Source organism: Tachysurus vachellii, chromosome 2, assembly GCF_030014155.1.
Source record: "Tachysurus vachellii isolate PV-2020 chromosome 2, HZAU_Pvac_v1, whole genome shotgun sequence".
Lineage (NCBI taxonomy): Eukaryota > Metazoa > Chordata > Actinopteri > Siluriformes > Bagridae > Tachysurus > Tachysurus vachellii.
In genome coordinates this window covers 38,210,961-38,225,960 of record NC_083461.1, presented here as the reverse complement: position 1 = coordinate 38,225,960, position 15,000 = coordinate 38,210,961, and the positions used below count along the sequence as shown (strand labels likewise).

General features: G+C 42.5%; 1 protein-coding gene across 1 annotated transcript in view; it reads left to right on the top strand.

The window, feature by feature from the left end:
- Nucleotides 1-7,841, top strand: part of chrnb3a (cholinergic receptor nicotinic beta 3 subunit a) — an 11,175-nt gene extending 3,334 nt beyond the window's left edge. Inside the window, exons 2-6 of the mRNA XM_060864603.1 lie at nucleotides 2,741-2,892; nucleotides 5,256-5,300; nucleotides 5,438-5,547; nucleotides 5,981-6,866; nucleotides 7,234-7,841. Of these exons, the coding sequence (XP_060720586.1) occupies nucleotides 2,741-2,892; nucleotides 5,256-5,300; nucleotides 5,438-5,547; nucleotides 5,981-6,866; nucleotides 7,234-7,368 (1,328 nt within the window). The 3' untranslated portion in view covers nucleotides 7,369-7,841. The remainder of the gene's footprint in view (nucleotides 1-2,740; nucleotides 2,893-5,255; nucleotides 5,301-5,437; nucleotides 5,548-5,980; nucleotides 6,867-7,233) is intronic.
- The last annotated feature ends 7,159 nt before the right edge of the window (nucleotides 7,842-15,000 follow it).

Sequence of the window (15,000 nt, the reverse complement as noted above, 5' to 3'; positions counted from 1 at the left end):
TTTATAATAAACACACACACGACGCACAACGTTCATTTTTTTTAGTGAGGATGCCGCCAGTCTGTGACGTGAGCCCATATTTATCCTGTTATGCAATTAGGTTTTGTGTGCTTCTGTGAGTCTGTGTTTACTGTCTCCTTTGGCCCTTTTCTTCAACATAGTATGAGCTTGTGTCTGTGTTTGTGTGTTTATCACCAGACCCTGTAAATCAAAACAAAATGTAAAAACCAAAGCCACATATTTTCCCCATAAACAGATAATGATGATGATGATGATGATTTGTTGACTGTCAGAAAGGAGAAAAATACACTTTATGGCATCTCTTTTAATCCTCGGTCTCTAATGCAGTGTAGCAGCATCCGCTCATAGAGTAGCCACCGTTTGTGACTCACTGCTAGCGGCTAATAGTAGCTCGGAGCAACTTATGTAACATCGACGCATCGTTCCTCTTGGGCATAAATGTCTAGGTTCTAAGTTTTGAGTAAGGTCACGCTGGGTCACTGAGTCTGTCTTGTGGATTCTGGTTTTTGATCAGTCAGAAGGTGTTGATTACAATTCTTACAGTTCTAGCTGCGCATGTTCATGACCAAAATGTAATGGGTGTGGCCTCTGTTTGTCCCAGCAAAGGGGTGTGGCCTCTACGAATCTCAGCCTCAAGATAAGGGTGAAGGAGTCGTTTGGCCTCAGTTTGGTAGGCCCAGTGATGGAGATGTAGTATCTACACCTTTCAGCTCCAATATAAGGGTTGTTTGTCCCAGTAAAGTGGTTGTGGTCTTTATGCCTCTCGGCCGTGAGACAAGGGATGTGGTGTCCCGGGAAAGGAGATGTGGCCTCCGAATCTCTCAAATCCAAGATAAATGGGTGTGACCTCCGTTTGTTCCAGTAAAAATGTGTGGCCTTTATGCCTCTTTGCCTTAAAACAAGAGATGTTGCTTCAGTTTATCAGGCCCAGAAAAGACGAATGGCCTCAAGTTTATTAGGTCTGGTTCAGTTGATGAGTTACTGTATGTAAAGGTGGATGAAAAATTCTCTGCTTTGTTTTTTCTTTGCTCGACATCATCGACATAATGAGCTCCAGTCCTCTGTGCTTAAAAACCCCAAAAAAAGCATCTGGTTCATTTTCTTAATTCATTAGTGAGGAGTTGCAGTAACTCCGGCATGTGTTCAGCAGTGTGTGTGTGTTTGTGTGTGTGTGTGTGTGTGTGTGTGTGTGATGCCGCAAGCTTCTGTCTGAGGCGATCATGTCTCAGCGGTCACTGAGTCAGCCGGAGAGCTCAAAGGAGAGCGGACCAGCTGTCACTCCATTACTTTGTACCCAGCTTATCCTCCTGGGAATCAGCCAATCAGACGCTTACGACCTTAAAACCTTCAGCCAATAAGATAGGGAGAGAATAATGCACGTAAACCTGAAGCTAAATGTAATAAGTGATAACGTGGCTGTTGAACTTAAACATTGCTGACTGAAGCACTATGGAAATGTAAAGAATTAAAGTAACCTTTATAAAGGTTTATATATATTCTTTTCTGCTAACTAGCGTACTAGCTTACTCGATGTAATGTGCCGGAGCTTCTCTGAGAGCGTTGGAGAACTAGAATGAGTTTACTGCTAATCTGTGTAAACTATAGCTAACATGAGCTAACCTGACGAGATATATGTTCTTAACCTTTTAAAGAACATGAGCTTACTGCTAACATGTGGTACTAAAGAGAACTTATGCTAACCTGACAGGATGTCCGACAGTACATAGTCATAAATATTCATAATCTGTCCTGAGAACATTAGCCAACTAGCTAACATGATCTTACTGCTAATTTCTGCAAACCACAGCTAACATGAGCTAAACCTGACAGGATTTCTGAGAGTATATGCATTAATAAATATACATAATCTGCTCTGAGAATATTAGCCAACCAGCTAACACGAGCTTAACGCTAACATGAGGCTACTATTGCTAACATGAGAGGATTTCTGAGGTAAATTATTTGTCTAACTATTTTTCAATGTTTCTCTCATTTTGGTGTCTAAAATATCTCTTTCTCTTTCTTTTTTTAAATCTCTTTATTTCTCACACATGTATTTATATTAAAAACTTTTTCCTCCTTTCTGTCTGTTGATCTCAGTATGATTATTCATCGTATCACCATCGTATCACTCCTTTTTTGTCTTTTTCGATTTTTCTATCACTTTCATGGTCTCTCTCTCTCTCTCTCTCCCTCTCTCTCTCTCTCTCTCTCAGTCTTTCTGTATATCATTCTATATGTCTATGCCTTACATCACCATCTATGGCATTTTTCTTTCTTTCTTTCTTTCTTTCTTTCTTTCTTTCTTTCTTTCTTTCTTTCTTTCTTTCTTTCTCTGTCTCTTGCCAGCTTGAGTTCTCTCTGTCTGTCAAAAAACTGTTTTCTCACTCTGTGTCTTCCATTTCACTTGTAGTTTCTCCAGATTTCTTTATTTTTCCCTCTTTCTGTCTATTTCTCTCTTTCTAAAAATATTCATGCCTCCTGTTTTGTCTCTCTCTCTGTCCTGCTCTGCTGCTCTCTCTCTCTCTCTCTCTCTCTCTCTCTCTCTCTCTCTCTCTCTCTCTCTCTCTCTCTCTCTCTCTCTCTCTCTCTCTCTCTCTGTCCTGCTCTGCTGCTCTTCTCTCTGTCTCCCTCTTGCTCGCTCTCTCTCTCTCTCTCTCTCTCTCTCTCTCTCTCTCTCTCTCTCTCTCTCTCTCTCTCTCTCTCTTTCTCTCTCTAGCTTCAGAGGAGTTGTTGTCTTTGGCCGAACTAGAGGACATGCTGTTGAGGAAACTTTTTCATGGTTATCAGAAGTGGGTGAGACCTGTCTTACACGCCAATGACTCCATCACCGTCCGCTTCGGCCTCAAGATCTCACAGTTGGTGGACGTGGTAAGTTTCTCACACTTTCTCTCTTACACACACACACACACACACATGCACTATCACACACACACCTAATACAGGTTCACATGTTCAGCTCTCTGTTTGATGCTCAGATTTTTTGTGAGTTCAGATGAGACAAACACACTACAAGCATCTGAAAAGTTACATCAAGTATTTTATCCAAGCTGTGCACCAGGGAAGCAGCCTGTGGAGAGAAAAAGTGCACTGCCAAACACAGACCGTGGCTGTAACGCTTAAAGATCCATTAAGGGCTCTAGTAGGAACAAAAAAGGAGAGAAATGAAGCGTGTAATGGATTTGGGAGGTGTACTGAAGTACAATAAGTGTGAAATACTGATGCTAACAAGGGCAAAGATGGATGGCATAAAGATGGATGGCCCTTTGGCTGTAGACACACACACACACACACACACACACACACACTATGACAATTCTTATCATAACTACATACACACACACTATAACATTTCATATCATAACCACACACAAACACACACTATGATAATTTTTATCATAACTACATACACACACACACACATTCACTATAACATTTCATATCATAACCACGTACATACACACAAACACACACTCACTATGACATTATATATCGTAACCACACACACACACACAAACACACACACACTGCCATTTCATATCATAACCACACACACACACCCACACACGATTTTAGTGTTGCCAATTCCACATTTAGTGTTTTATCAGCAAAAACACACAAACAAACTATGCCATTTTATATTATAACCACACACACACACACACACACACACACACACACAGAGTAAATCAGTAGAATTGATAGTTTAGTTTATGGTCTGGGACTCAGGAGCACTGATTTGTGTCTGTGTGTATGATTTAAGACTTCCCCAAACACACACACACACACACAAACACACAAACACACACAGTATAAAGCACTCAACAGTTTGAAACAGGATAGAAAACCTTTCAGCTCAGCTTGCTGAGGAAGCTTGTTGTACGGAAAGTGAATTATGTTAATGCGCTAACACTCTCTGAATCGATGGGAAGCGGAGATCTGGAGATCGCCTTCCCGCTCTAATGGAGCCCACGTTCAATTCGTACGTATTCTGATGATCTTTATACCACAGTGCTGTTAAATTCTCTGATCTGATCAGCCAGGAGGTTTCTAGAGCAGCAACTCTGATGGCACTGTTTCTAACAGGTGAACGTTTCTATAGTAACCTACACAGGGACGTGCGTGATGAGTTCTTCACGTGTTCTTCTGAGCCTTTCCTAATGAGAAGAGGGAACGCTTACACGTCGACAGGAAGAGGCTCGGAGGCTAATCTCGTGTAACACTGAAGCTCTTTGGTCTCGGGAATTATTCATTTACACAGTCCTCTGCCATGCATAAATATTCACACTCTCCTGGTCTCATTGCACGTGATTCACTGATCTACAAAAAAAAAAAAAAACAGTGTATTTAGTTCAATTCAATCAGTTCAATTTATATGTTTATATAATGAACAATGCTGACTTTCAATAAAACAGGAAACAAAGTAAATACCCTTTGACTATCAATATACATATACATTAGTGCTTATTTATTGTAATATAACGACGAAGAGATGGCTTTAAACATTGCTGTATAACTCTCTGGCTCCTGCTGGTGGTGAGAGAATCTCAGTCTCCAGCATCATCTTTCTTTCCCAGTCTGTAGGATCGATAAACCTCGATTTTCTCTCTAGTCTGATTTGACTAACGCGTCTTTATGTGACTGCTACACTCAAACGAGGTCCATTCCTGAGACAGCATTTTCTGTAGCACTGTAGCCAGATCGGGGGCACGGTGGCTTAGTGGTTAGCACGTTCTCCTCACACCTCCAGGGTTGGGGGTTCGATTCCTGCCTCCGCCTTGTGTGTGTGGAGTTTGCATGTTCTCCCTGTGCCTCGGGGGTTTCCTCCGGGTACTCTGGTTTCCTCCCCCGGTCCAAAGACATGCATGGTAGGTTGATTGGCATCTCTGGAAAATTGTCCCTAGTGTGTGATTGTGTGAGTGAATGAGAGTGTGTGTGTGTGTGTGTGCCCTGTGATGGGTTGGCACTCCGTCCAGGGTGTATCCTGCCTTGATGCCCGATGACGCCTGAGATAGGCACAGGCTCCCCGTGACCCGAGGTAGTTCAGATAAGCGGTAGAAGATGAATGAATGAATGAAGCCAGATCAAAGATCACTTTAAAGACTATTTTCTGGATCAGAGGTTTCGACGTCTGTGTGTCAACATGAAACAAAATTTCATTTCGTTTGTATCATAACGCTCACCTGCTCGTGTTCTCTGCCACCTCCTCGTCCCTGCCTGTCTCTCTTCTCTAGGATGAAAAGAACCAACTCATGACTACTAACGTCTGGTTGTGGCAGGTAAAGGCACCGCTTCTATGAACCATTCAGTCATTTCATGAAAGTAGTTTATTCTTGTATTTTGAAGGCTTCCAGGTTCTGGGGACATTGTCGTTGAATATTCGCCTCTCGCCTCACTGTACGTTTACGTTTTGTAGGAGTGGACGGACTATAAGCTTAGCTGGAACCCGGAGAATTATGGGGGAATTACGTCTATCCGGGTGCCGTCTGAGAACATCTGGCTGCCTGACATTGTCCTGTATGAAAAGTAAGACCCAATATGTTCACTACAAATCAGTGCATCTTCTCCTCAGTCATTATTTCATCAAATGAATCAAAATCTTTTAAGGTTTTTGAGATAAATTACTAAAAAATATTCTTACACAGTACCAAAAACAAACAGTTCCAGTTATACCCGGCTAACACGGTAAGCCTCTGTTTTAGTTGTTCCTTCGGAAACGAAACTGCTAGGGCAATTTTCATGGAAACACAATCTGACTAATCAGAATTAAACATCCAACATTCTATATTATTCACAAAGAGTAATGGTAAGCATGGAGAAACCAACCAAAAAGCTTTTAAACGGCAAGTCCTGCCTACTTAATATCGCTGAGCCCTGATTGGCTGAAAGACTCCTTCACCTGAAAGAATGGACAGTTGTGTCTTTTTCATCTCTCTGTCTCTCTCTCCTTCTCTCTCAGTGCTGACGGACGTTTCGAGGGCTCCCTGATGACCAAAGCGATCGTCAAATACAATGGTACAGTGACCTGGACTCCTCCAGCCAGTTACAAGTCGGCCTGCACCATGGACGTCACCTTCTTCCCTTTCGACCGGCAAAACTGTTCGATGAAGTTCGGTTCATGGACGTACGATGGCACCATGGTGGATCTGACACTGATCGACCCCCATGTGGACCGCAAGGACTTTTTCGACAACGGTGAGTGGGAGATCCTGGACGCCAGAGGGCAGCGAGGCAGCCGCCGCGACGGAATCTACTCATATCCGTTCCTCACCTACTCCTTCATCCTGAAGCGGCTACCTTTGTTCTACACGCTCTTCCTGATCATCCCTTGCCTTGGCCTGTCCTTCCTGACCGTGCTTGTATTCTATCTCCCGTCAGACGAAGGCGAGAAGCTCTCGCTGTCCACGTCCGTGCTGGTCTCGCTCACTGTCTTCCTCCTGGTCATCGAGGAGATCATCCCGTCCTCTTCCAAGGTGATCCCGCTCATCGGCGAGTACCTGCTTTTCATCATGATCTTTGTCACCTTCTCCATCATCGTCACCGTCTTTGTCATCAACGTGCACCACCGCTCCTCGGCCACCTACCACCCCATGGCACCGTGGGTAAGAAGGCTCTTCCTGCAGAGCTTACCCAGAATGCTGTGCATGCGTGGCCACACCGATCGCTACCTCTATGCCGACATGGAGCCGCACCGGAGTCCAGAGCTGAAGCGTGGGATGAAGAAGGGAATGAAGAAGTGTGTGGGAGGAAAAGAGGACGAGTCCTGGGTGGCTATGATGGAGAAGGCCACCAGTTCAGTGCGCTACATATCCAGACACATCAAGAAAGAGCATTTTATCAGAGAGGTACGGGTTGATTGTTTATTGAAATGTTCCCTTTGAGGATTAAACAAAACATGTTGGTGTCCCGAATTCTATACTCCTGCGTTGGATTGGTTTTCCATCTGTATCACACTGGTTAAGGCATTGGGCTACTGACTTAAACTCCAAGCTTCCACAGTTGCTGGTTGTAGGTTGTTGGACCGGCCGACATTATTACGGCCAACAAGCCTACAGTTAACATGTTATTTTTTTTATAGTCGTTGTGTCTTGTTGGATTTGTTAAAAAAATCTAATCTGTAATTATTGTAAGACTGTGAGAATACATTAGTGTTTATAGTTGTGTGTGTGTGTGTGTGTGTGTGTGTGTGTGTGTGTGTGTTTGTGTTTTCAGGTGGTTCAGGACTGGAAGTTCGTGGCTCAGGTGTTGGACCGGATCTTCCTGTGGGTCTTTCTCACCGTGTCTGTAGTCGGCACCATCCTCATCTTCACTCCGGCACTGAACATGTACCTCAGCAGCTCTCCCTAAAATTACTCTCCATTCATATTACCAAACACACACAGGGAATAAAAGACACTTAAACACACATCATAATAACATATACCAGTCAAATAACAACCATTCTGTCAAATCGTTCAGATCAGACCTCAGATATTTACCAAAATATACATTTCAATACACGACCGACGTGACAGAATGTCCGAAATCATCGTACAGACATCACTGTTGGATTCCTGAGTCGGATAGAGTGTATTCGTTTTCTAGTACAGCTGCTTAGCTAGGTATCGTTTCTATGGCAACAGCTCGATTATGTGGGCAGGCTTATAATCCACGGATTAAAAATAAAAGCGAGAGACGTTTGTAACTTGTATGCTTATCTTTTATGGAAGGAGTCTCCAATGTGGGGGGTCACGGTGGCTTAGTGGTTAGCACGTTCGCCTCACACCTCCAGGGTTGGGGGTTCGATTCCCGCCTCCACCTTGTGTGTGTGGAGTTTGCATGTTCTCCCCGTGCCTCGGGGGTTTCCTCCGGGTACTCCGGTTTCCTCCCCCGGTCCAAAGACATGCATGGTAGGTTGATTGGCATCTCTGGAAAATTGTCCGTAGTGTGTGATTGCGTGAGTGAATGAGAGTGTGTGTGTGTGTGCCCTGTGATGGGTTGGCACTCCGTCCAGGGTGTATCCTGCCTCGATGCCCGATGACGCCTGAGATAGGCACAGGCTCCCCGTGACCCGAGGTAGTTCGGATAAGCGGTAGAAAATGAGAGAGTGAGAGAGAGAAAGTTTCCAATGTCAGTGCTTTGCTTCGAGACCTCTGGCTCCGCCCACTTCACATCACATCGATCGTGACTGGTTGTTGATTATTTTCCTGTAAAAGCACAGGGAGTGGAAGAGGAAGTGCTTCGTTCCTCTTACAGCAAAGCAGTTTGACATTGTCGGTTAAACCCTTTACAACCCTTTACCAAAATCTGTAGTTATCCTTTATGCAAAAAAAAATAAATAATAAAATAATAAAAAGCCATAATCGATTCTTTCAGGAACACTTTTTCAATATAACAGATACTACAGTGCATAGATGATAGCGTGAAGACACAGAAAACGTGTGTATGTGTTGAATATGATGAAGAAATAATACATCTGATTATCTACACCACCCCATATTTATTCAGTTCCATGTCTAATGTGTTTCCCTGTATAGTGTTTATTTTTAATACAACATATGATACAAACCTGCAGCAAATGTATTTTAATCGTGTATTTATTTATTTATTTGGCTCGTTCCATGTCCATCTGTACACTCTGTGACGGTCAGATTTAAGCTGTCGATGTCTGCATTAACGCGTGACTGTGTGTTTAATGTAACCGAATGATTAAAAGTCCTGACTTTTTTATGTCGAATGACCCGAATTAAAAAACACGGTCAGCTCAAGAAATCAAATAAATAAATGACAACGTTTAGCCGCGGGTCTGCGTTCAAAAGGTTTATTTGGTTTGTGACTCAGGAGAAACTTTGTTTACTTATCACTGAGTTACGCTCCATCGAGGCACTTTTTTAATTTAAAAGATGAATGATATAAAACCCTGAGAGTGTTAATAGATATGTGAGGAAAATTTTTTATAGGTGGACAGTTTTGAAATGTTTTTTTTTTTTGTAACACAAAGGATCTTGAAGGAACATCTGTCACACTTGGTGATTATTTTCAGTTTGTCCTGAGGGTCCACAGTCGTTTGCACCTGACTGTATAACATTCTGACTGTATTTTTATTTTGTCTTGGCAGCTGAATTTGATCTTGGGACTACATCTGTCACTCGTGCTTTGCGTTATTAGGTTTGTCTGAGATGCAGTGTGACTTACTTCGGTGTTAATCGTGGAAAGTTGAGGTCAGAAGATTCGATTCACCTCACAGAACCTGCAAAAACATATGTTAAGTGTAGGGGTGGTGTAAACTTTTGAGCAGGATGATCGGTGTAAATTGTACAGTTGTTAATGGCAGGGTGGTGCTGAATGTAATAAAGTACAATATAATATAATAATTATAAAATACAATATAATAACAATTTACACCTGTTCACATCCTGTTCAAAAATGTACACACACCCTGGATCATAATGTAGTGTGTTGCCTTTCAGCATAGTGCATGGTGCACTAAGTTCAGCAAAGCACATGTAAACCTATGAAATCACATATTAACCCCTACTTACATTGGTTGTGTTCATCAAACTGAGGTCTTGACAAACATCACTTCCTGCTGCCATGGAGCCATTTAAGATTCAGTCATGAGGTCCAAGGTGTTATATATATATATATTATACACTGAATGGATGTTGCACTACAGTTACATGAACAGCAGGGGGCAGTACGACTTGGTTAATAAATAAATATTTCTATATCTATTCTTTGACTATTTTATCAAATAAATAACACTAAATATTATATGCTCATCTATTTGTAATCGTAATATAGGCAGCTACTAAAACAATATAATAAAGGCTTTATTGGGATTCATTTCCATAACAGGTTTGTCTATAAAACTATGGATCGATTAAACCGAATAGGATCGATTTGTCTAAATGATATAATTACCAGATTAATGTTTCTAAGTTACATACACAAGATTTGATTTTCTAACTAACGAGATAGATCTGTTTTATTCATTTATGTCATCAACGCTTAATCATCAACTGGACAAGAACACCACAGATTAACAGGAAGAAGGATCAACAGAACAAGAAAAATTTGTAAGAGACTTTCAAGAGAAATCAAATCCAGCTAGTGAATCTTTTTTTTAAGAAGAGAAAAACATATTTGAAAGGGAAAATCCCTGGAAGGCACCTTTACCGCCAGGAGATGATCCAACAGCAGACTGAGGATCAGGTTTTTTAGGCTTGAATCGATGTCTTTGGACATGACTCTAATGTTATTAAATGTGTTTTGGTAAAAGGACGAACCAGGGATTCAGCATCTATTTATAACATACTTCTCTAATAAATTCCCTAAGTCTACTGAACATGTGCTCCACTTACACACCTGCGCACCTGTACACCTACACACATGTGCATCTGCACACCTACACACCTGTACACCTGCGCACCTGTACACCTGTGCATCTGTGCACCTACACACCTGCGCACCTGTACACCTGTGCACCTACACACCTGTGCACCTGTGCATCTGTGAACCTACACACCTGCGCACCTGTGCACCTGTGCATCTGTGAACCTACACACCTGCGCACCTGTACACCTGTGCACCTACACACCTGTACACCTGTGCATCTGTGCACCTACACACCTGTACACCTGCGCACCTGTGCACCTGTGCATCTGTGAACCTACACACCTGCGCACCTGTACACCTGTGCACCTACACACCTGTACACCTGTGCATCTGTGCACCTACACACCTGTACACCTGCGCACCTGTACATCTGCGCACCTACACACCTTTACACCTGCGCACCTGTATACCTGCGCACCTACACACCTTTACACCTACACACCTGTACACCTGCGTACCTGTACATCTGCGCACCTACACACCTTTACACCTGCGCACCTGTACATCTGTGCACCTGTGCATCTACACACCTGTACACCTACACACCTGTACACCTGTGCACCTACACACCTGTACACCTGCGCACCTGTGCACCTACACACCTGTGCACCTACACAACTGTACACCTGTGCACATACACACCTGTACACCTGTACACCTGCGCATCTACACACCTGTACACCTGCGCACCTACACACCTGTACACCTGGGCACCTACACACCTGCGCACCTACACACCTGCACACCTGTACATCTGCGCACCTACACACCTGTACACCTGCGCATCTACACACCTGCGCACCTATACACCTGTACACCTGCGCACCTACACACCTGCGCACCTGTACATCTGTACACCTGCACACCTACACACCTGTACACCTGTGCACCTATACACCTGTACACCTGTGCACCTACACACCTGTACACCTGCACACCTGTACACCTGAGCTGGGCCATGATCTTGTTGAATGCTGATCTTCAAAGCAGTTACAAAGGGAAGAAATTGACCTGTTTAGACTTTAAAACTAACCTGATCAGTGCGAGTTCCGACTTTCAGTTCACTCTGAAACCCGTGAAGGAAATCTACAGCTTGATAAATACAGACCATTCAAACGATATAATCGTGACTCTGATACAATACCATGTGGAGTTTGCACTACATTTAGATGATCAGCAGGGGGCAGTATGACTTTGAGTAGACCACAATCTTTGACCTCCACCTTCCTCCAGACAGGTGATTGATTTGACGAACCTTGAAAGTACTACAAACAGTGTAACAACCGTGGCGTACGGTCTACACACTAAATATGTCTATAAGTGCAGTAGATACAGTATAACAACACAACTGCGTGTGCTATTTTGCTGTTATACAAAAGCTCACTAGTATAAACAGATCTTGAAGAAGCCACAAGTGTTTATGGCATGTTCTCTAGCTTGCTAGCTACCTTTTACATTTACATTTCATTTTTGGCATTTAGCAGACACCCTTATCCAGAGTGACTTACAATTTATACAACTGAACAATTGAGGGTTAAGGGCCTTGCTCAGGGGCCCAGCAGTGGCAGCTTGGTGGTCCTAGGATTTAAACTCATGAGCTTCCAATCAGTGGTCCAACGCCTTAACCACTAGGCTACCACATCCCACATAGCATCTTTTGATAGCTACCTTTAGCTGGTTAGCTTGTTCCTTGTTATCTTCTCCTGACAATCTTTCATATTTATTTTAATGCAACAGTTCCAGTGGAATGGAATTTTACATCAGCTGAGTGATACGCACACTGACATGTCCTTGTATGGGTATAGCGTGCACAGGCACTCCTGGAACGCTGGTCTATACGGTAAAGTTTTCTGTTAGGTGATTTCTGTTTATTTAACATTCAAATAAAGTGCTAACACTTTAATAGTCACTTAGCTTAAAAGCCATGGGAAAGGTTTCAGGACAGAGGAGGTAGCACTGAATAACTCACTCTCCTTATGTGGAGTTTTCATCCAATTTCCAATTTCCAAAATCCAATTTCATGGCTTTATTGTTTACTATTGTATTGTTTTGTTTACAAGATGTCACACGGGGCAATTTGACCACAGATTAGTCACTTAATCATTTATAACATCATCATCTTTCCACACACTTATGTCAGTCAAAATATCCTCAGCTGTAAGAATCGAAATCTGGATCCATATTCATATTCAAGATTCAAGAGCTTTCCATCTTTTTCCAGAACAGAATTTCACTAGCAGTTTGATAGCGAAAGCTCACTTCAATTCAATTCAAATTTATTTGTATAGCACTTTTAACAATGGACATTGTCTCAAAGCAGCTTTACAGAACATTCATTCATTCATTCATCTTCTACTGCTTATCCGAACTACCTCTGGTCACGGGGAGCCTGTGCCTATCTCAGGCGTCATCGGGCATCAAGGCAGGATAAACCCTGGACGGAGTGCCAACCCATCGCAGGGCACACACACACTCTCATTCACTCACACACTCACACACTACGGACAATTTTCCAGAGATGCCAATCAACCTACCATGCATGTCTTTGGACCGGGGGAGGAAACCGGAGTACCCGGAGGAAACCCCCGAGGCACGGGGAGAACATGCAAACTCCACACACACAAGGCGGAGGCGGGAATCGAACCCCCAACCCTGGAGGTGTGAGGCGAACGTGATAACCACTAAGCCACCGTGCCCCCACTTTACAGAACATAAGAAACATAATACAAAGGTTTAATATTATACGAAGATTAATATAAAACAAAAATTCAAGAGTAATATTAACCTTCTATTTAAATGTGTTTGTATTTATCCCTAATGAAAAAGTCTGAGGTGACTGAGGTAACTGTGATGAGGAAAACCTCCCTTAGATGGACGAGGAAGAAACCTTGAGAGGAACCAGACTCAAAAGTGACCCTCATCCTCATTTGGGTGACACTGGAGGGTGTGATTATAAATATATAGTCCCAACAATTGTGTACTGATTAGGAGGTTGCAGTTGGCATCTCCTCTTAGAATACTTCATGATACGGAACACATGTGGAGGTGGTACAAGCTCTGGATGCCTCTGGATGTGTCGAAAAAGAGAAACAATAGAGAGGAATTAACGTAGCTGCTGTTCATAATATTACCAAGCACTAGATAATAATGTGCATTTAATCAGATGTACTAGGGCACAAGATTCTATGTATGTCTGACTAAAGAGATAAGTCTTTAATCTACATTTAAACTGGGAAAGTTGTGTCTGAGCCCCGAACACTATCAGGAAGTCTATCCCAAAGTTTAGGAGCTAAATAAGAAAACGCTCTACCACCTTTAGTAGACTTAGATATTCTGGGAACTACCAGAAGTCCTGAGTTTTGTGATCTCAGAGAGTGTGAAGGATTGTAACGTGTTAGAAGACTAGTTAGATACATGGGAGCTAAACCGTTAAGACCCTTGTACGTGAGTAGCAGCAGTTTGTAATCAATTCTAAACTTAACAGGTAGCCAGTGTAGAGATGATAAAATTGGGGTTATATGGTCATACTTTTTTGTCCTAGTGAGAACTCTGGAAGCTGCATTTTGGACTAACTATAGCCTATTTACTAAAGATGCAGGACAACCACCTAGTAATGCATTACAATAGTCCAGTCTAGAGGTCATGAATGCATGAATTAGCTTCTCAGCATCAGATACAGACAGGATGTTTCTCAGCTTGGCAATATTTCTAAGGTGGAAGAAGGCTGTGTTTGTAATATGGTGATATGATTTTAAAGACAAGTTACTGTCTAATAAACACCCAGGTCTTTCACTGTCGAGCTACTAGTAACAGTACATCCCTCTAAATGGAAGTTGAAGTGTGAGAGCTTCTGTGTACTGGTTTTTGGACCTATAAGTAGTATTTTTGTCTTATCAGAATTTAACAATAGAAAATTACAGGTCATCTTACAGGTCATCTTACAGGTCATCTAACTTATATCTTTAACACACTCAGTTAATTTTAGACAATTTAGATATTTCATGTGGTTTTGAAGAGATATATATCATCAGCATAACAATGGAAACTAATCCCATGGTTTCTAATGATGTTTCCCAAGGGAAGGATGTATATCGTCGCTGTCGGGCGGAAACCTCGTATGTCCAAATTTGGTCAATTTCATATTTTTTCACATATCGATGCTATTGGTCGGTCCCCACGTGGGTCTGTTATTTTTACAAGTTATTAACCAATCTAAAGTCTTGAAAATAGCTTGAGCGCAAATCTCATAACTCCATTGAACACTTCAACTGTCCACCTCTTCCTCACTCCGCGGGAGAGCTTCGCGGCATATTTCTCCTCAAGAAGAGTCGCAACGAATCAACACGTCTTCTGAGGTAAATGTCTTCAAAATACTGGGGTCAAATAAAAAAAATCTTGACCCCCGCTAGTTCTGGTGCTCATCTGAGGTACGAGGATTCCGCCCGACAGCGACGATATTAAGAAAAACAGAGGTCCTAAAACTGATCCTTGAGGGACCCCATAATTATCTGGCAATAAACTGGAGGATTCACCATTTAATTCTACAAAGTGGTATCGATCAGACAGGTAGGAGCTAAACCAACTTAAAGCCTGTCCCTGAAT